The sequence below is a fragment of the Syngnathoides biaculeatus genome, chromosome 15 (assembly GCF_019802595.1).
Source record: "Syngnathoides biaculeatus isolate LvHL_M chromosome 15, ASM1980259v1, whole genome shotgun sequence".
NCBI lineage: Eukaryota > Metazoa > Chordata > Actinopteri > Syngnathiformes > Syngnathidae > Syngnathoides > Syngnathoides biaculeatus.
Window position 1 is genome coordinate 20,565,840 of NC_084654.1, and position 21,661 is coordinate 20,587,500.

The 21,661-nt window shown below is 43.1% G+C and overlaps 1 protein-coding gene across 1 annotated transcript in view; it reads right to left on the minus strand.

Annotated features, from left to right (window-relative positions):
• myo10l1 (myosin X, like 1) overlaps positions 1-21,661 on the minus strand; it is a 45,680-nt gene that overhangs the window by 7,857 nt on the left and 16,162 nt on the right. Inside the window, exons 3-31 of the mRNA XM_061844375.1 lie at positions 17,946-18,104; positions 17,475-17,662; positions 16,521-16,655; positions 15,425-15,549; positions 15,202-15,215; positions 13,941-14,025; positions 13,767-13,873; positions 13,443-13,572; positions 12,872-12,990; positions 12,653-12,799; positions 12,483-12,583; positions 10,608-10,674; positions 10,276-10,368; positions 10,132-10,200; positions 9,976-10,058; positions 9,773-9,875; positions 8,578-8,658; positions 7,829-7,953; positions 7,003-7,120; positions 6,350-6,456; positions 5,136-5,439; positions 4,680-4,943; positions 3,633-4,103; positions 2,861-2,984; positions 2,666-2,804; positions 1,252-1,356; positions 698-793; positions 470-563; positions 268-323 (exon numbers count right to left, since the gene is read on the minus strand). Of these exons, the coding sequence (XP_061700359.1) occupies positions 268-323; positions 470-563; positions 698-793; positions 1,252-1,356; positions 2,666-2,804; positions 2,861-2,984; positions 3,633-4,103; positions 4,680-4,943; positions 5,136-5,439; positions 6,350-6,456; positions 7,003-7,120; positions 7,829-7,953; positions 8,578-8,658; positions 9,773-9,875; positions 9,976-10,058; positions 10,132-10,200; positions 10,276-10,368; positions 10,608-10,674; positions 12,483-12,583; positions 12,653-12,799; positions 12,872-12,990; positions 13,443-13,572; positions 13,767-13,873; positions 13,941-14,025; positions 15,202-15,215; positions 15,425-15,549; positions 16,521-16,655; positions 17,475-17,662; positions 17,946-18,104 (3,809 nt within the window). The remainder of the gene's footprint in view (positions 1-267; positions 324-469; positions 564-697; positions 794-1,251; positions 1,357-2,665; positions 2,805-2,860; positions 2,985-3,632; positions 4,104-4,679; positions 4,944-5,135; positions 5,440-6,349; positions 6,457-7,002; positions 7,121-7,828; positions 7,954-8,577; positions 8,659-9,772; positions 9,876-9,975; positions 10,059-10,131; positions 10,201-10,275; positions 10,369-10,607; positions 10,675-12,482; positions 12,584-12,652; positions 12,800-12,871; positions 12,991-13,442; positions 13,573-13,766; positions 13,874-13,940; positions 14,026-15,201; positions 15,216-15,424; positions 15,550-16,520; positions 16,656-17,474; positions 17,663-17,945; positions 18,105-21,661) is intronic.

Here is a 21,661-nt window from a genome sequence, read left to right on the forward strand (position 1 = left end):
AAATTTTCCTTTTTCTGGTCAAAAGTTCAAGAACTTGATGATTAAACTTGAAAAAAAGAACAATGGAAAACTTACATAAAACACTAATTCTGAAAAAAAAAAACCAAAAAAAAACAATCATGTTTGATATAACAATAAAAACACAAACATTTTAAAAGTTACAATTCTGAATGAAAAAAGTAAAGGTGCAAAAATAAAATTAGACAAAAAAAAAGTTGTTCCAATTTGTTTTTCACTTCACAAAACTTGACAAAATGTGCGACTCACCGATCAGGATTGTCCGATGCACAGACGGAGTCAATCAGGCCCACGTCAAGCGTCCCCTGAGGTTGAAAACAACACGGCAATTAAATACGACGTCGATTCTTTTCGAAAAGCTGACGCGAACCTGTGTCAAATGTTGTGATCAGTACGTGTCTACCGCTCTCCTGCAGCGGAGACGGAAGAGCAATAATGAAAAGGAACTGACCACGGCGTTCTTGGGGTTGGCCTGCTCGTGCGACATCTCCAGCAGCTGCTCTGGCGTGCAGACTCGCACCTTACTAAGCACGTTAAACCAGCCGCTACACAAACGCAGAAAGAAGTGTAGACTATTAACACCGAAGTGTCTTTTAACCCACCGTTTCCACAAAAAGTGCACCGAAACGATCGGATAAAGTCCGTTTGCCGTCAACGAATAACGACTGCGGTAGCTGACCTGGCGTCCTCTGGCGACTCTGCGAAAACCTGGTAGGTCCTCTCGTCGGTCACAATGTTCAGAGCGTTCTCCTTCTCGTGGTTGTCGACGATCTCTCTGAGCGCACAAACGCAACACGTTAAAAAAAGGAGAACATCGAGTATGTGTCACTAAGGCGCACCTAAGAGCCTTTAATTTTCTCAAAAGCTGTCAGTGCGCCTTATAATCAGCTGCGCCTTATATATGGATCAATATTGAGCCATTAGCACAGCCCAGCTAATGGATGCATAACGTAACCCCAGCCTTTACTGTAGCATCTATTCTTTGCGTCTTATAATGCGGTGCGCCTTATATATGATTTTTTTTTTTTTTTTAAATATGCCGTTCGTTGAAGGTGTGCCTTATAATGCGGTCCACCTTATAGTGCGGAAATTACGGTACTCCTCTCTGAGGCATGATTTTTTAGTTTTCCTTACGGTCAATCCCAACGCCGCCTCGCCCACCTGCCCCCCAAAAAATTCTGTCCTGATCCCTTGACCAGTGATGTGCAAAATGTACGTTTATTCGTGTCTTACTTTGCAGCCCGGATGTCGATGGTTCCCTTCAGCTTCTCCTCACTGTCGTTGTCGTAGTACATCAACTTGCTGTCCCTCAGCACAAACCAGCGCATCTTCCAGTTTCTGATCGTACACATACAGAAACAGTTCATGTGCATGAATCGAAAAAACTTATCGACAGACCGCAAAAAAAAAAAACCCAAAAAACACTGCAGGTAACTCCCCCCCCATTCCATTTTCCAAAGTGCTGGAAATTCTTAGAAATAGTTGATTTTTTTTTTTTTATTTAAAAAATTGCATCAGTTTTGGATTTGGTGTGTTAAAGTTCTAACTAAAAACACCTTATAGTTTACAATGAATATACAGAATAGTTTTCTTTATAGATGCTATAGTCTCGTTTAACTTTTTCAAATACGTATATAGAATAACACAAGGTACCGTTGTGCAAATAACAAACAAAAGTATTTGGGGAACTATTATTTATCATATAAAAAAACAGTTTCAAGTTTTTTTAAGTTTGTAACTTATTGTGTTTTATATCTTGTGATGCAGATTTGGTAATTATACGTTTGTAACCTCTTCAACAGTTGTATGTTTTCAAAGTTGTTTGATATCTTTTTCAAATTAATTTTTTCAATGATTTAATATTTTTCTTTTTCTGAAAAAAAACCCCCACCATTTTAAAGTAGTGTTTTTGCCATTTAGTTTTTGTTAGTAACTTTTTTGCTCATTTTTAAATACATTTTCATAAACCTTTTACTGTTTTTTTGAAAATACTTTTTTCTCTTATGTTTGTGTCCGTGTATATATATATATATATATATATATATAATTTTTTTTTTTCAATTTTGTTCATGATTATCTTTCCCTAGTTAAAAGTATATTTTACATTTAAAATAAAAAGTAATACACAATGTAGTTTACTTTCTTTTCAAGTCAAAAGTTGGGGAGTTGACTAATCGCCCTTTCCTAACACCAACATTTTTTTCCAGATTTGGTAAACTCATATTTAAATATATTTTTTTTATTCCTGCTCTCATAAAGCCTTTAACAAATGTCTTTTTAAAATTCTGTTCATATATATTTTTTTTTTAATTCATAATAATTTTCAAATAGCTTTTGTGCATCACAAATTGGCGAAGGAAATTACACTTGTTTTGATCAAGTTGAACTAATATATAGATTTAGTTTTTCCCCACCATTTTTATAAATAAAGAAAAATACTTTTTTCTGGTTGGAGAGCGGGAATTTGGTAAGTAGACTTTAAAAAAAAAACCTTCAACAAATGTCACAAATTTGTCAAAATGAAGTCAGAATGAGCTGCCACTTCCACGCCATTGTTGAAATCCTCCACGTTACAAAAACCACAAAACACGAAGACGATCGGTGAGCGAGCGAGCATCGTGACGGGCACGGTAACAACCACAACAACCTGCGCGAGAGGGTGGAGAGGCCGCCTCCTTTCTTGTAGAGCCAGCCCGACTTGAGGGACTCTTGCTTGGAGCGGAACCACATGAAGGTCTCGTCCTTGAGCACGCACCAGCGCCTCCGCCAGGGGATCATGAGGCCGGCTGCACGAGGAGGCCACGATAAGTGACGGCAAAGGTGAGGCGATTCGGAGTCTCACCTTTCATGTAGAGGTAGCCGTGGAAATATGGCGGCCCGTTGCCGTTGAACAAGGTCACTCGTCCGTTTGTGGCTTCCTCGTCGGTGTCCATCAGGCCGTCGTGCTCGTCGTCGCTGCCTGCGTACTGAAGCCACAACGGTACACGACCGGACGGACGGATATGAGTGTGAGGAACAGAGAACTATCGCGGGAAAACTCAATTTTTCTCATGTTTACGTTCAGTGCACAATTGAATAGCGCGCAGGTGTCAAACTCAAGGCCTGGGGACCAGATCCGGCCCACCACATGATTTTATGTGATCCGCGAAGGGAAATCATGTCAACTTCTGTGATTCTTAAAATGTCAAATTTCAAATTGTCATATCATAAATGATAACATTGAGATATTGCAAGCCTTTTTGTGCTACCAAACATGAACAATAGTTGAAAAACCCTCGATTTCTGATTGTAAAACTAACCCATAAATTGCACGTGCAAATATGACGACGTGATTAAATATTTGAATGGTTTCACGGTCATAACGGCTCTCTGAGGAAAACCTTCACTACAATGTAGCCCTCAACAAAAATGAGTTTGACACCCTTGAAATAAAGAAAAATGCATAGCTTTCAGTTAAATCCTAGTCTAATTCCAGGCCTTGTTCCAATTTGGACGTGCAGTCCAGTACTGCACTTTATTTTTTTAATTTATTTTCCCTTAATTTGATGTATTTAGGTATTTTCCCCCTCCAATTATTTCTATTATTCCATGTGTGCATTATTGCGTGTCCTCACGGAGTCGGAGCTGCCTCGGTATGACTCGGCGCTGACGCTGGTGCAGGTGGACTTGCGTGGGTGCTCTTCATCGGCGACGGTGGCGCTGCCCCGGTTGCTGCCCGACACCGAGCTGTCGTCGCCGGCCGTCACCGACCCCTCCTCCTCCTCCTGGTCGTAGTCGGACTCGGTGTCGGCGGGCAGGCTGTAGATGGGCTCCTCGCCGTCCACCAGGCTGTCCACCACGCTCACCTTCCTCTCCGGCTCGGCCGTCTGCCCTTCCAGAGGGAGCGAGGGGGGCGCCGGCGGCACCGTCCCCTCGGCGAACGCCGGTGGCGGTGGAGGGAGGTGGGCGAACATGGCCTGATCCACGGGGCTGTCCGTCTCTGCGGGAGGGGGGAAGTCAGGAAGCGGGATGTACTCCTCTTCGGCGTGGAAACCCTCATCCACCTCCTCGTCCTTGGACGCGCCGGGCTGCGTCGCTGTGGCAGCCTAAATTACAATATATATATAGAGAGAGATGTATTTTTATTTTCATATCACTCAATGTCATCTTAAAGTTAAAAGAACTGTAAAGTGGGAGCTTGAGTTAGGAATTTAATTTGTTCTGTGGTCATATTTGTGACAGAGAAGGAAGTATCATATATGTTTGCAGCCGAATTCGTTTGCCACCAATCATAGTAGCTGCTGTCATTCCCTTTAAATGTGATGCATCTTATTAAATATAGAGTGAGTTGGTGATTTCAATACAGTACTGAATGTCCACGGACCTCAGGAACTGTGTGTGCCATAATCAAAGTCACCGGAACTGCGTTAGACCAGCGGTCTAGCCTTTTCCAGCAGTTAGAGGTGGTCTGAGCAGGTGTAAGTTTAGACTCCCGTGGGATTTGCTTGGTGCAGACCGTTCTGCCAAATTTCTTTCAATTCTTTCCATGTTTGATTTTCAGATTAGGAAAACGAGCCGAGAACTACATGAGAAAACACCTTGCGGTAGGTTGAGGATGTTTTTGTTGTGGTTTTGTCCGTGCATATGGAGACATGAACGTAGACGACGCCACCCGGACTCACCCGGGAGGCCTCTGGAGCTTTGGCCTCGGCTCTGGCCACCTGGGCCAGCGCGGGATCCACGCCGGTGAAGTTGAGCAGGTCGATGAGGCCCGTGGCCTTGCGCGAGGCCTCCTTCTTCATGCGCTTGAGCTCGGCGTCGCGGCGCAGCTGCAGCTCCTGCTTGGACGACTCGCACAGCTGCGACACCTCGTCCTCGCGCTTCTTCTGCAGGCGCTCGATCTCGCGCTCCAGCTGGAGGATCTCCTCCATCTGCCGCACTTCATCCTGGAGAGGAGGCGACGCAAATATTTTCCATTTTATCGCACCGCAATTAAGTTGCAGTCTTTTTATCATTACACAGAATTTGCGTTATCTATTCTTCATTTTGATTCTTTCTTTTCAGTTTCGTTATTCTTGTCGCCGTACGTTAACGCAAGCCACCGTTGGTCCTCAAACACTACAAAGGTGGATACTTGCCTCAGCAGATCGACTCGTCCCCTCGGCACCTCCCTTCTGCTCCCTGTCGTCTTCCGTCTCCTCTTCATCTTCCTCTTCTTCCTCCTCCTCCTCCTCCTCCTCTTCCCCCTCCCTCTCTTCCTTCTCCTTCTTTCTCTTCTCCTCTCGGAGCTTGCGGACGCGATCTCGTGCCACCTGGCCTCGCCGGTACCTCTGGAGGACCAGCGCCGCCTCGCGTTGGCGGACAAAGCGGCGGCGCTGGATGTGCCTGCGCAGGTGCTTCTGCAGGGTGACGGCGCTAGCGCGCACTCGCTTGAAGTGTTTCCTGAAACACATTCATTTTTATTAGTTTCTCCAATTTCACGTACATGAATCTTTGTGACCTTTCTGGAAGGCTCTACCATGCCACATGATATCGCCAAAGCCCTGTCTAACCAGGAATTGGTCTCAAGGAAGTAAAACCACACATACTCACTGTTCGGCATTGGTGAACTTGCCTACTTGTAATTTCTTTATAACATATCCTCTGATATTCACAAAATCACTTTTTGCAATGTCCTTGAATGCATCTTCTGCACAGAGTAAAACTAGTGTGACTAGTATGCATGTAATTTAGTTCAGTAACCTCGCTAGTACTATTGATGAGCCTCGTGTGAAGAAATAATGTAATTCAGTTAGTGAAAACATTTTTTTTTAATGTAACATTGGTTCATGATCGTGAACATGCTATAAGCATGGTGATGATACCTCGGCTAGTTATCCTTCATGTTGTTACAGAGCACAGTAAATAAATCAATCTACACAGAATAACACTTTTACGCTTGACTTTTTACTTTGCTTCACTGCAATTTGGTGGCATCCATTGGTAATTTCAAACCTCTTTTTTTGAAAATTAAATTAGTTCTCAATTTCTATTGCAATCCTTTTTGTTTGTGGTCTGCTATTAACAAATTCACTTATTTTCCTTTTTTGAGGGGGCTCTTTCCGTAATGTTCAATAAGATGCCACAAAATAGCACCAGAGACCAGTTTAAATAGGAGTTGGTCTTTGAATTAGCTTGCATGGAAAAATAAAAGCAGCTGAATTTATAAGTTGAGCTGAAATTTTCACCCAAAAAATGAGGATAGATTCCAAAAATAAATTGCACATATGTGAATGCCTAACCAGAAAAATGAGCAAGTTCAAGTAGGGAAAAAAAAAAAAACCAAAGTTTAAAGATCATTAGGGCGTCTTACTTGGCCGAGAAAGTGAGAAGGTGAGCTCTTATGATCATGGCCGCCTGCCGTCGCACTTGGTCCCGGTCTTTCTCCAGGTGTTGCTCCAAAGACTCTTTCATAAAAACCTGCCCAGGAAACGGCACGAGTCGTCATGAAAAGTAACACACAAATAAATGACACACACGTATGCTACACCAGTGATTTCCAACCTTTATAGAGCCAAGGCACATATTTTAAAATTGAAAAATCCCACGGCACACCAACAAAAGTAAATGTCACCAAAAATAGATAATTAATTACTGTATGTACTTCCTGCTGTCTAATAGAAGAGGATTTTATTTTGCTTTTTCTGTCATTGTGCCTCACTGGCATAAATAGATGAATAAAATACATTATTTCTTGGCAGAATTTTTTTTTTTTTTTTTTTTTAGCAATTACATAAAACTGGATAACTTCCCACGGCACACTAATGTACCCCGGCGCACTGTTTGGGAATCACTCTGCTATACAAATAAAATGACAAACTTGAACAATTAAAACCACATGGATAAACGAAAGCTGATATTGTTAATGCTTGGTGGGCTAGATTGAAAGTGCCTCCCCCCCAGGCCCCAAACCCATGCCGTACTTTGCCCACACCCTCCACTGCTCGAAAGAGAAATTAATTTTACTTTTGTCTTCCCCAGCTGCCACTCCTTCTTGGTTTTGTCGTATTTAGTCAGCAGATCCGTGCTCCTCTTCTTGTCATCTCCAGCTGTAGCCGCTTTCCCCTTGGAAATGATTTGATATCTGCCGGGAATAAAGAATACACGCTAAAGCTATGCGGTCATCCACAACCCAGTAGTACTTATTTGAAGATGTCAAAACATCTGCTACGAAGCAAAAAATGCACTTGCATTATCGCTAAATTCACGCAATGTTGTTGTTAGCCAAAATGCTAATCTCATGCTATTAACGTGTCTAATTGTTATTCAGCCAACTATAGGTCATTTGAATCCCTAAAAAACTTTTGTCGGCGGGAAGGAAATTAAAGTGGATGTATTATCTGTAAAATAATGCTACATGGTTGTTAGAATATTAGAATGGATAAAACTATCTGTCCACGTAGTCAATGGAAGCCATTAAAAATCTAGTTACAAATTTGTCTGCCTCAAGGTGCGATAGTATTATCTATGCTGTTGCTAGACTGTTAGCCAAAATGCTAATGTGAATCATGATAATAAAAAATTTTTTTGAAGCGTGGCTGTTTCGGGATGGGTAACATTTACTCATATGAAACCTTGATTGCATTAAAAAAACGCAAAATTAGATTTTTTTTTAAAAGTGTCTTTATAGTTATTGATCAAATTGGATGAAAATAACCCATATACGAAAAAGACCATAACAGCCTTTGCTGGCAAATCAAAAAATATTATCAGTTGTGTATTATCCATAAAAATAATAATAATAATGCCATGGTGAAGCTATATATATGCGGTTCGATTTTTAACGACTCACCGCAAGAAGAAGTCTTTGAAAGTTCTTCGGACCGGGAACCCTGCGCGACGGATCTTGACGGTCTCCAGCATGCCCGAATACCTCAGCTGGTTGAGGACGACCTCCGGATCGAACACGTTGGGATTCTGCCAGAAAAAAAAAAAAAAAAAAAAAATCAATAACTTCATTTGAAGTGGGGAAAAATGAATGCAAATTTCATGTGAGCACTGAAAACAAATACAAATCTTTGTTGGAAGCATGACAAATAAACGATTATTTAGTTGTGGCCAAAAAATGAATCTTATTTCATTTCAACCACAACGAGAATAACAATAACCATTTCATTTGAAGTGCTAAAACGATTCCCTTTATTTCAATTTGGAGAGATGAAGTTAAAAGGCTAAAAATCCATAATTTCATTCAGTGTGCGAAAAAATTAACAATTATATCAATCTCAAGCGTTAAAAACTCATGACCATTTTATTCAAAATGTAAAAAAGGGTGGTAGTTTCCTTTGAAATGCTGAAAAAGAATAACTTCATTTAAAGATCAAATAATGAAGCAAATTTCATTAAAATGCTTGAGATTCACTGCAAGCAGTAACATTTTAATTTAGTTTAAAGCATGAATAATAATTGCATTTTAATCTCTATAAATGTGTAAGTTTGTTCAAAGTGGCTAGAAAAGAATGCTGATTTTTACGATTTCATTTAAAGGGCTAAAAAAAAAGATGAATTCACCTAAGGGACATGAGATTGAAATAAACCGACCTTTTCCATATTGGGCTTAATGCAGCGGATGAAGAAAGGATTGGAAGCGCTCAGAGTGGCCATGAGAGCGTGAAGGGAGTCCTGCAGGGGAGAAAAAAGAAAATACAGTGATGCCCGGGCCTTGCGATACAAGCTCGATTTGTTCCAGGGCCGCACTTGTAACCCAAAACGCTCGGATCGCAAATAATCCTTGAAGCGCATTGAAATGGATGCAAATGACAGTAAAATATTCCAGCACCTCCCACATCCCTTCAAAAAAAAGGGAGAGAGCGGTTATATTGTGTTTATTAACAAGGAAAGTAGCACTTTATATCATATATTATACATGCGGGGAGTAATGACATCATTAAATGGAATGTACACTAAAGCCTCGATCTTCGAAGGTCCCTGTTGATGGCATATGGCAATGCACTCCCAGCCTAGTGTACTACTAAAGCATATATTTTAAGCAAAAAATAAATATATTTCTTAAATTATTGTATTATATAAAGTATTTAAAATAAACATGTATTTCTACTATGCAATTTATGATCAGGAAAATCGAAAAAAAATGCTTTAAAAATCCTACATTTTTAGGCTTGGAACGCATTATTTCTTTTTCCATTCATTGCAATGGGAAACATCGATTCAGTTTTCGAACAAATCACTTCTGGAACGGATTGTGGTCTAGAACCAAGGCATCACTGTATATTCATTAAACGGTCCGTGATGTATGATTCGACATTTCAGTTCAGTTTATTCTGATGACTGCCTTGGTGTATCGGGGGGGCGGGGGTGGGGGGGGTACACAATAACGCAGAATTATCCAGACAAATCATGAAATAAAAAGTATCCAAATCCTTTTTTTTCAAACCCCAAGATTTACTGAATACTGCCACTAAGGGTTTCCCAAGAAAACTGGGGGTTGGTCTCCCCACCCCCTAAGAAATGTAAAAATCAGGTGCTGAACCACAACCACAATAGAGTATTTACTGTCACTATTCTGTGACTCAATAAGTCTTTATGATATTTGTCTTTTTTTTTAATAGAGGATAAAAAATACATCTGACTATGGGGATATTGTCTGTCTATTTCCGTTGCTCCACCGATTTTGTTCAAACATCAGTTACTTTAATCAACGCTCACTGAGGCGGTTTTAAGTTGTGTCGCAGCACCGCTGCAAAGAATTGATGGATTTGTATTTGGATTTGCGCACCCTGAACTGTGAGCTGACGGTGGGCTTGCGTCTGGCCGTTCCCATCTTCTCCTCGTTGTTCCTGCTGCCCACCTTCTCAAAAAGGTCGTAGATGAAGTCCAGCCTGGAGACGTTGACAATCGACAATTAGCTTGATTATCACAAACTTATGGATGTTTATTTTTCTGACTCATTAGTAGGATTTTGCACTCCGTCCGAGCTACCTGCTGTCTTTGAGCATGTTGAGGATGTCGTCTCTGAACGTGTCTCTGTTCTTCTCCAGAATGCCTTTGACGTCGTACAGAACCTGACGCCGCACAAACCCAAAAGACGTCACGTCGACGTCGTATCGCGTGGCGGCAAACGTCGGCGCCACTCACCTCCCCGGCGTAATGTTTGATACCGAACTGATGGTCGGCCAGTCTGGGCTTGACGTAGTACGGGTTGGTCTGCCCGCAAAACCGCAACGTTAGCAACATCTGCATCGTTTGTCGCGTTCGAAAGCAAGAAACGGACTAACTCACGGAGTGTCTGCTGTGCAGCTTCTCAAGGAGAGTGAAGTCCGTCCCTTTGGGGAAGCGACTCTCTTCGTTCACCAGAGCCAGCAGGCCCAATTTCTGAAGAACCGAGCGCAGTCGTTTGGCCCATTAGATCCCACAAAATAAATAAGAAAACCAAAAATCCCAACAAAAGGATACCACAAAACAAAAACAGAACAACAAAAGGAGAAGGAAGGCCACCTTCTCTTAATTTTACATTTACGCTGACGAAGCCGTTCGAACGACGAGCTAGCCTGATGGGACGATGCTCTTTTTGCTCTGTATGAAATATGAATTTGCCACAACATGCGCCATACCTTCTCGATGAGGTCAAGACACTCGGCGTTGTCCATCCAGTCAATGGCGTCCCACTGGACACCTTCCCTGCAAAGATGTCAAAATAAACCTTTTATTTTCATCTTGGCAGTTGCATTGGAAAATCAAATGATTTGTATTTTAACAAAAATCACGACATCAAGAAAAAAAAAAACAATACTATAGAGGCCCTGTAGCTCAGTGGTTAGAGCGCTGGTTTGGTAAACCAGGGGTTGTGGGTTCGTATCCCACTGGGGCCTCCACTCCCTGAGAAGGGTTGCATGAGGAAGGGCATCCGGCGTAAAAATTGTGCCAAACATATATGTGCGTTCATCTGAAATGACACGCTGTGGCGACCCCGAAAGGGACAAGCCGAAAGAAACTTACTTGCTTACAACATTAAAAAAATATATATGATGTTGTAAAATACAGTTATGAAAAATGAAACATTTCATAAAAACAATTTAAACAAATGATTTGAATGCTTTTAAACTAATATATACAGAGTTAAGAATTTAAAAAAATATACAATAATGTAAAATAAAAGTAAGTTTCTGCTAGCTAGAGTATCTGCTCTAACCAGTGAGCTACAGGGCCTCTACAAAATATTGTAAGATATAGTCATTAAAAATTATTAAAATGATAAAAAAAATGATACATTTCATAAAAATAGTTTAAACAAATGATTTGAAAAATAAAAAAAGTCATAAATACTTTTAAACTAATACATACAGAGTTAAGAATAAAAAAACGATTTAAAAAATGTTAAAAACAATTTTAATTATAAAAATGAAATAAATTTAAAACCACAGAAACAAAAATAAGAAAATAAGGAAGGAGAATTTTTTTTTAGCGGTCAACAAAAAAATAAGGAAAGTAATAAACAAAACATAAAATGTCACAAGGAAATTCTTTAAATTAAATTAATTGAATTTAAAATAATTCCATCCATCCATTTTCTTTGCCGCTTATCCTCATAGGGGTCGTGGGGAGTGCTGGAGCCTAGCCCAGCTGTCAACGGGCAGGAGGCGGGGTCGACCCTGAACTGGTTGCCAGCCAATCGCAGGGCACATCGAGACAAACAGTCACACTCACAATCAAATGGTTTATATTTTAACAAAAATGACAACATTAAAAACATACACGATATTGTAAAAACAGTCATTAAAAATTATTACAATTACAAAAATAAAAACATTTCATAAAAATAGTTTAAATTATTTGAAAAATGTTTTAAAATCATAAGTATTTTTAAACTAATACATACACAAGAATAAAAAACCCATTAATTTAAAAAAACGTTAAAAACATTTTAATTATAAAAATTAAATAAATCAAACAATATAAAGCCACAAAAAAATAGACAATAAGTAAGTAGAAAAAAATTTATGATTTTTTTACGGTCAACAAAAAAATAAGAAAAGTAAAAAGTCACAAGGACATTCTATAAAATTCTATTAAATCAACTGAATTAAAAATAATTTCATAATGCCAGCACGGTGCCTTCGCTGGTAAAGCGTTGACGTCACATTTCTGAGGACCCAAATATGTGGAGTCTGCATGTTCTCCCCGTGGCTGTGTGGGTTTTCTCCTGGCACTCCGGTTTCCTCCTGCATCCCAAAAAAAACATCCAACAATAATTGGACACTCTAAATCGCCCCTAGGTGTGATTGTCTCGATGTGCCCTGCGATTGGCTGGCAGCCAGTTCAGGGTGTACCCCGTCTCCTCCCCGTTGACACCTGGGATAGGCTCCAGCACTCCCCGCGATGCTCGTGAGGATAAGCGGCAAAGAAAATGGATGGATAATTTCATAACCAAAACTGCAAACCGTATGTTAAAAACTAAAACCAAATCAAGGTGATTTGACGAGGTGCACCTGTTGTACTCGAGCTGCTCCAGGGAGAAAATGTGCTTGTTGAAGTACTCCTGCAGCTTCTCGTTGGCGTAGTTGATGTTGAACTGCTCAAAACGATTCACCTGAAGGCAAACGCACCCCGACTCAATTGCATGTACAGTAAGCGTGTGGCGTGTCACGAGCAGACAAACCTCAAAGTTCTCAAAGCCGAAAATGTCCAGGATGCCGATGGACTTGAAGTTCTCCATCCCTTTGATCTTCTGATTGATCTTGAGGATGATCCAGGAGAAACATTGGGAATACAGCGCCATGGCGACGGAGTCCCGGGAATCCACGGCCTGCGGGAACGCGACGGGGGGGGATTAGGATTGCCGGAAAACGCATCCCGGGGGGAAAACCCGTTAAACGACCTGCTCGATGGTTAGCGGAGAACATATCTCTTCCCCTCGCAGGATGATGGAGCGCTGCGTCAGCACTTCGGACAGCTGGAAAGCGTCGAGGCCCAGCAAATCGCTAGCATTGGTCACCACTGGGAAGACCGACACGCACGCACAGGGTAAACACACGCGCTCGGTGGTTTTGAAAAGTTATCCAAGAGGAGATTGAGGGCAGAAAGAAAATGGAGCACTGCAGCGGAGTGGAAACTGTGGCGTAAAAGACTGCAGCATCCACAGCTGGGTCAAAAATAACACGGGTATGCTACTGTTCATTTAAAAAAAAGTCTAAAGTTGTAAGGAAACAAATGTTATCCAAGAGGACACTGAGGGCAGCAAGAAAAGGGAGCACTGCAGCAAAGTGGAGACTGTAGAAGGATATTGCAGCAAGAGGGTAAGCTAAGATGAATATTAAAGCAGGTCCAAAAAGGAGACTCGGGGCAGAGACCAAAACAGGCTGCTGCAGCAAAGTGGAGCCTACGGAGCAGTTTCCAGGAATCATACAGAAAGACTTTTTTTTTTTTTTTTTTTTCAGTTTGCCACCGACCTTGCTTGGTGGTGATCTGAGCTCCCCCCGCCGTCATGAACTCCACGTTGCCGAGCTGCAGGACGCCCGAGAGGAGCTTGAACATGTCCCTGATCTCCTCCTCAGAGAATTCCAGCACCTTCAGCGCCTCCTGCTCGCGGCCAAGACAAGGAAAAAATGAGTCAGCCGAGTCAAAATGGACTCTGTTGACTAAGGGAAAGCAAGACGCCGGGATTTGTTCTGGCCAATCAGCAAAGACACGTAGTAATGGGCAATTGTAATAATTATGACGACAAAAATATGTATTTTACTTGTACTAGATGCCACGTGATGAGGTGAACTCACCATAACACTGTTAAAAAGCTCTTTGTCATTCAGACTCTTGTCCTTCAGGCAGCCCGACTGGCTGAGGTAGTGGAAAGATTCTGCTGGATCCTCCAGGAAGTAGAGACCTGACCAAAGGGAGGGGGGAGGGAGAATTAAAAAAAAAATTCTAATTTGATATACGATCGAACTTACTTTTCTGGTCTTTTTTGGCTCCCGCCAGGAGCGCGTAGAAGATGTGGTAGTTGCGTTCTCCGGGGTTCTGTCGCACCACTCGGTTCTGAAAGCAGTCAACCCGATCGTCAACGTTCCCAAAACCAAAACAAATACAGGGAGTCCTCGGTCTACGACTGAGATCCGTTCCTACAGTAGCGACTTGACCCCAATTTCGACTCAAGTCGGATTCCGCCTTTAAAGTCAGAATTTACATCAAAATACTTTGTATGAAAAAACAAATACATTGAAATAAACAAGATGATGTACTTAGCATGACTCCTGAGAGGCGGAAGGAGAAGAAGAAGGGGAGGCTGGGCTTAGCTACTGCGAAGAAACCTGGTCCTCAATCTGCTCCATCTCGACAAGTACCAAAGAACCTTGTTTTTTGATCATTGTATCATTGTATTTACCAGTCGATCTCGGTTCCTACCCTCACTTATGGGCATGAGGTGTGGGTTGTGATCGAAAGAACAAGATCCCGGATAAAAGCGGCTGAAATGAGTTTCCTCTGCAGCTTGTCTGGGCTCTCCAGGGTGAGCAGCTCGGTCATCCGGTAGGGTCCCAGCGTCGAGGCGCTGCTCCTCCGCATTGAGAGGAGCCAGATGAGGTGGCTGGGGCATCTGATTCAGATGCCTCCCGGACGCCTCCCTGGTGACGTGTTCCGGCCACGTCCCACCAGAACGAGACCCCGAGGACGACCCGGGACACGCCGGAGAGACTTTGTCTCTCGGCTGGCTTGGGATCCCTCCGGAAGAGCTGGAAGAAGTGGCTGGGGAAAGGGAAGTCTGGGTATCCCTGCTGAAGCTATTTCCCCCGCGATCCGACCCGGAAAAGCGGTAGATGATGGATGGATGGATGGATGGATGGATGTATCCGACATAGGAACGGAACCCTTCACATGTGCGAAAATATGGGGTTTTTCTTTAATAATTGTAACCACGGTCGACCGACTGAAGCCTTGGTGGTCTCCAGTCTTTTTGTGATCTTGAGATTCGTTTCCATGGTAATGGATTTTCCTTTGGCTGCAGAAGCGTTGCTAAAAGACACAGCTTTCTTCTTTGGGCGATAATGTCTAAAAAGGAGGACGAAAAATGCGAAGATACTCCCGGCGCGCAAACACGGACGAGCATTAGCCAGAGAAAATGGCGGACGGGGGTCGGGCATTGTGAAGTCGAAGCGTCTTGGGTCAAGACCGTCTTAAATCTGAGGACTCCCTGTGCTGTACTTCCACTTTGGTTACCTTTTCTAGTAAATCTGACAGAACGCAAGTCAAGGAAAGTCATCAGAAAAATATGTGAAGTTTGCTGACGACGACAAGGTTGGCGTTTAATTTACAGTTACCCCTTCTCCACCCAAATGGACCGGAACACGTGCAAAATGTTCAATACGATTAGGAAAACGGAACACCCGTGATCAAAGTGCAAAGCGGATGGGATTAGCGGAACTGGGTTGTGGGAGGATACAATCGATGACGCAGCCCCCCTGGATGTTGCCGCTCTCCGAGAAGTGAAGCTGGATGAACTTCCCGAAGCGGCTGGAGTTGTTGTTGTAGACGGTCTTGGCGTTCCCGAACGCTTCCATGATAGGACTGCGGAGAGTCGGATGAGGAGGTTGGTGGAAAATCGCCATAGGTGATTTATTCATCGCATAAACACCTCCCTCGAACAAACATTTCCCCATCAACGGTGCGCAATATTTATATCAGTCTAACAACTGATGTGATGCGCTGAAATTAAAGAATGAACTGCTGAGTCAATTTGAACTCTCTTGCTAATCAAAACAGCAGCACCAAAACTGCGACATTTTACACATCTGCACGTTCCCTGCATGATTTTACGTCGCGTGGAAACTCTTTTTAATGACGATTAGTAGACTGACGCGTCGTCATGCCGCAATGTTGCGTGCAACGTCCGCATTATTAATTTTGAACGCTGTTGCAAACAGAAAACAGCAGCACCTAGCAAAGCACCAAAATGCTAAGAAAGATGATCTCATGTACTGTGGGAACAATATCTCGAACAACTGCTTCTGTTCTTGTATTGTGTGGTCGTGGCACAATTTTGTGTTAGGTTAGGGTTACCGTACTACAGTACAGCCTCGGTTCTCAAACGTCCCCGTTCTTGAACAAATCGGTTTTCGAATGAAAATTTTGACATTTTTTTGCTACTGTTTTCGAATGAAAATCGGTACTCGAACGCCCGCGACAAGACCCGGAAATAACATAACACGCGTGGCCTGACCAGCTGTCCCACGACGCGCGTCGTTATTGTGAATTCGAACGCACCGCGACAAGACCCGGAAATAACGTAACGCGCCCGGCAAGACCAGCTGACCCACGACGCGCGTTGTTATTGTGTATAACGCAGCCTCTGGACGCAGACTTGGAAAATATCGATTCGGTTTTCGAACAAATCGGTTCTCGAACCACCTTCTGGAACGGATTGTGGTCGAGAAGTGAGGTTGTGCCGTATGTTGCAAACAAAAACACCAACAGAACATATACGCAGTACTAGACTCACCCATGTGACCGCCCCGCAAAATTACGTGTACCGAATGTACCTGCTCTGTACAATTGCCTGCTCCACGCGAGTGCTCCTCTCCGACGCCGGCGTCCCAGCTGAGTTCTGGCTCATCACCGACAAGAACTGCAGCAGCAGCTTGGTGCTTTCCGTCTTCCCAGCCCCCGACTCGCCACTGGCACACAAGCAAACTGATGTAGAAGCTTTGATTGACAGCCAGTGCCCCCCAAAAGTTGCGGGGGTTCAAAAAAGGTTGTTCTAAATCCCCCAAAAGTTGCAGAAGGTAAAAATAAGACAACCCTGCATCCCCTAAAATTTCCACATTTTGAAATGAGACGACCGTAAAACCCGGCAAAAACCATAAATCCCCCTCCCCAAAATGTGTAGGCTAATATTAAAAAAAAAAGGAAAAAGAAAAATAAGTTGCTCTGATTAAAACAAGACACGGGTGTCAAACCCAAGGCCCGGGTGCTAGATGTGGGCCGCCACATGTTTTTATGTGGCCCGCGAAGGCAAATCATGTGCGTCAAATTCCATGATTTTTGTACCAAAATTTCAACTTGTCATATCATAAATGATGACGTTCAGATATTGCAAGCATTTTTGAGTTACCGAACATCAACAATAGTTGCCCTTGATACCCTTGATTTCTGATTCCAAAACTAGTTGATAAATTTTAACGTGTAAATATGATAGGTCAATTCAAGATTTTCGTGGTTTCAGTCACAATGACAGAAACTACGTGAAGCGCGATAGAAACGAGTCCGACACCCCTGCAATAAAAGTTGAGGTAAAAAATGAGAGCACGACAGTGAAAAATAAGACCAAAAAATGGATGGTATATAACCAGACTACTGTATATAATCTCAAAAGTTGAACAGGTTAAAATACGACTACATTAATGTAAATTCCCGCCAAATTGTGCGAAATAAAATAAGATAAAAACTGCTTGAAAACTGACAAATACTTGTAGGCGCGTGTGATGGTAGCTGACCTGATGAGCACACACTGGCTGTCGTGCCGCTTCCAAATGCAGCGGTAGCACTCGTTGGCCACGGCGAAAATGTGCGGCGGCAGCTCGCCCAGCTGGTGCTTGGAGTACAGGTCCACCCGCTCCGGGTCGTACAGGCCCGGGATCTGCTTGTAAGGGTTGACGGCGGCCAGGATGCTGCCGATGTTCGTCTGAAAAGGAGTCGTCCGCGATCAACCTGCTTAGCTAACTGTTGCTATAGCAACTGGGAGCACTTCACGTTTATTTATGCTAGCGTGCTAGCTAATACTAATGAGGAAGTGGTAGGTTTGTGTTGAATAACTGAACTACCGAATCCAGTCATTTATGTAACATCGGTTTATGATTGTGGACCTGCCAGACGCATGGAATCCCCATTTCTGTTTTTTTTTTTTTTACCGAAGTGCTCAGTCCCTACCCGAACAAAAGCGGCTTCACTGTATTCAAAGATCTCACATAGATGTTGTCCTTCTGGTAGCGCCGGTACAGGTTGTGCATGATGGCCGCCTCGTGCAGCTCGGCCAGCGCCGACATGTCCTCCACGCCGTCCACGCTGGACTGGTGCATGGCGTACACCCGCTCCCTGGTGACCTCGGCCTGCGGCAGGTACAGCACCTGGTCCGCGAGGCGCGACAAAAACACGCCAATCGTCACATTTACACGTATATCGAGAGCCGAAGGTCTCCAAACGGAAGACGTTTTCAGACCGTTTCTAAGGGTGCTTTGATCAAATTTGAAGGGGTCTCCGCCGGCAAATGCGAGCGCTACGAGCGGCCCTGTGTGCAATTTGGCGAAAAACGCACGCCCTGATCGGAGATAATGGCCGTTAAGGTCAGCCATTCATTACTTCGAGCGTGTCCGAGAATAGAAAGCGCAGCCTTTTAAAAAAGTGCATCCTTAATGTCAACGTGTGCGCGCGTTACATTTAGTGCGCATGTAATAACAGAAGCTGAATCCTGGGCGCTCTGCAGGCCAATCTTGTCCACCTCGCTTTCATTTTTTACATTCTTATGATCAGAACTGGCACAGTGGATCAGCTGGAAACAGTTGGCCTCACAGTTCTGAGGTCCTGGGTTCAATCCCGGATCCCCCTGTACGGAGTTTGGATGTTCTCCCCGTGCCCGAATGGATTTTCTCCGGGTGGGCACTCCGGTTTCCTTCCACCTTCCAAAAATATGCAACATTAACATTGGACACTCTAAATTGCCCCTAGGTGCACTCAGCACTCCCCGCGACCCTTGTGAGGATAAGCGGCTAAGAAAATGGATGGATGGAATTATTTTTAATTCATTTAATAGCATTTTTTAGAATTTCCTTGTGACTTTTTACGTACTCTTTATTACTTTCCTTATTTTTTTTGCCTTTTAAAAAAAAAACTCATTATTTTATGGGTTTAAATTGTGTAATTTATTTCATTTTTATAATTCAAATGTTTTTAACATTTTTTTAAATAGGTGGTTTTTTTTATTGTTAACTGTGTATGGATCAATTTAAAAGTATGGCTCAGCTGGGAAAGCGTCGGCCTCCGGTTTCCTTCCTTATCCCAAAAACATGCAAACATTAATTGGACACTCTAAATTGCCCCTAGGTGTGATTGTGAGCGTGGCTGTCTATCTCGATATGTGCCCTGTGATTGGCTGCCGACCGGTTCAGTGTGTACCCCGGCTCCTGCCCGTTGACAGCTGGGATGGACTCCAGCACTCCCCGCGACCCTCGCGAGGATAAGCGGCTAGGAAAATTGATGGATGGATTTAATTATTTTTAATTCATTTAGTAGAATTTCTTTGTGACTTTTTACATACTATTTATCACTTTCCTTGTTTTTTTTTTTTGCCTTTTAAAAAATGTCTCCTTATTTAATTTCTTGTTTTTTTTGTGGTTTTTAATTGTTTACATTCTTTCATTTTTAGAATTAAAATGTTTTTAACACTTGGGTGTTATTTTTAATTCTTAACTGTGTGTGTATCGATTTAAAAGCATGGCTCAGCTGGTAAAGCGGTCTCACAGTTCTGAGGACCTGGCCCCGCCTGTGTGGAGTTTGCACACTCTAAATTGCCCGTAGGTGTGATTGTGAGTGCGACTGTTGTCTGTCTATGTGCCCTGCGATTGGCTGGAAACCAGTTCAGGGTGTACCCCGCCTCCTGCCCGTTGACTGGGATGGGCTCCAGCAGTCTCCGCGACCCTCGTGAGGATAAGCAGCAAAGAAAAACGGCTGGACAGATCTTATGTAATCGTAATTGTGGTGTATTTATGCTTTCCTATAGGCAATTATGAATATTTTTTGTCTGTGTGTGTGGGGGGGGGGGGGGAATCATTTAATCACAAAAAAACGAAGAGTTAATTGTAGAATAGCGATGACAGAAGGAAATTGCGATGAGGTAACAGGTCGATGACTTGACGAGCACTTTGCACACGCAGCTAATGAATGACGTCTTAATGTCCCGCAGCTAACGATTGTTTGCGTTGATGCGATGTACTTCTCAGTCAGCTTTAACACGCCTCTGAGTCACGGTTGTTTATTACTGTACATCACAATAGACCGGAGAGCAGCGAGACCAATACTCCATTTGTTTATTTAAACCCATCCATCCATCCATTTTCTTTGGCGCTTATCCTCACAAGGGCCACGGGGAGCGCTGGAGCCTATCCCAGCTGTCAACTGGCAGGAGGCGGGGGTACACCCTGAACTGCTTGCCAGCCAATCGCAGGCCACATAGAGACAGACAACAATTGCACTCACAATCACACCGACGGGCAATTTAGAGCGTCCAATTAATGTTGCAGGTTTTTGGGATGTGGGAGGAAACCGGAGTCCGCGGAGAAAACCCAAACAGACACGGGGAGAACATGCAAATTCCATACAGATGGGGGCCGGGATCGAAACCGGGACCTCAGAACTGCGAGGCCAAAGCTTTACAGCTACATCTTTACACCGTGCCACCTTATTTAAACCCATCTATCCATTTTCTTTGACACTTATCCTCACGAGGGTCGCGGGGAGCGCCGGAGAATATCCCAGCTGTCAACGGGCAGGAGGCGGGTTACACCCTGAACTGGTCGCCAGCCAATCGCAGGGCACATGGAGACAAACAACAGTCGCACTCACAACTACACCTCGGGGCAATTTCGAGTGTCCAATTAATGTTGCATGTTTGTTGCAAACCCCTGTTTGTTTATTTAAACCCATGTTATTGTATTATCTATTTAGTTGCATTCATTAAATTATGATGATGGTGACAGCAATTGCTATGGATACTTATTACACATTGAAAATACGATGTACGATAAATTATAATTAAAAAAATACAATACCATAGATAAGTTGTTTATATTGCTAAACGGATATCTGTGGAATTTTTATATTGAATTTACCTTTTCTACCTATACAGTGTTACAGACTGCACTTGGGCTCATACGAACCCTTTCACACGCGCGAATGACGAGTTCCAAGACGGCTCTACCGTCCGTAATGTATCACGAAAGCCTCTTTTCGGTGCGGCGGTCTGTTCTTCTGAAGCTCTCTGATGTGTGAACGCGCTTCGCACGATTTGAGGAGCTCGCGAAGAATCTCCTCACGTGACTTCACGTATTAACGTCGCAGACAGAGACAGCGATCGACGCACAGAGAGAGGAAAGCCCTCGGCACAGTGACCCATATAAACATGCAGTGTGTGTGTGGATATATATATACATATCTAAAATTATTTTTTTCTCTTTTATTTCATTTTTTTTACCATCTCAGGATCAACCATCATCTACCTGCAATCTGGTTTGGATCAGACGCGCATGACCTTCATGGTTTAATCTCATCCCGGCCACCGCACAGAAGCCGCTTTATGATTATTAAATTATCTTCACCATTGTTCCCGACGGTGAGGACGTCCTGTTATTTAATCCTGTCCGCTAAGCGTCTGCAATTTGTCGAAAGTCCTGCGGTATTTTGTTTTAATGCACTTGTTCCCGCCAAAAGTTGGTCAATAAAACTGAATTCAATCATTTTTCAAAATTTTATCTAGCTGCGTGAACATTTAGTGGTGTAGTGGTACACACGCATGCCTTTGGTGCGGGCACCTTGGGATCGATTCCCGCTCGGTGATGGTGTCGATATCTGCCCTGTGACTGACTGGCGACCAGTTCAGGGTGTGGTCCGCCTTTTACCCGAAGCTAGCTGG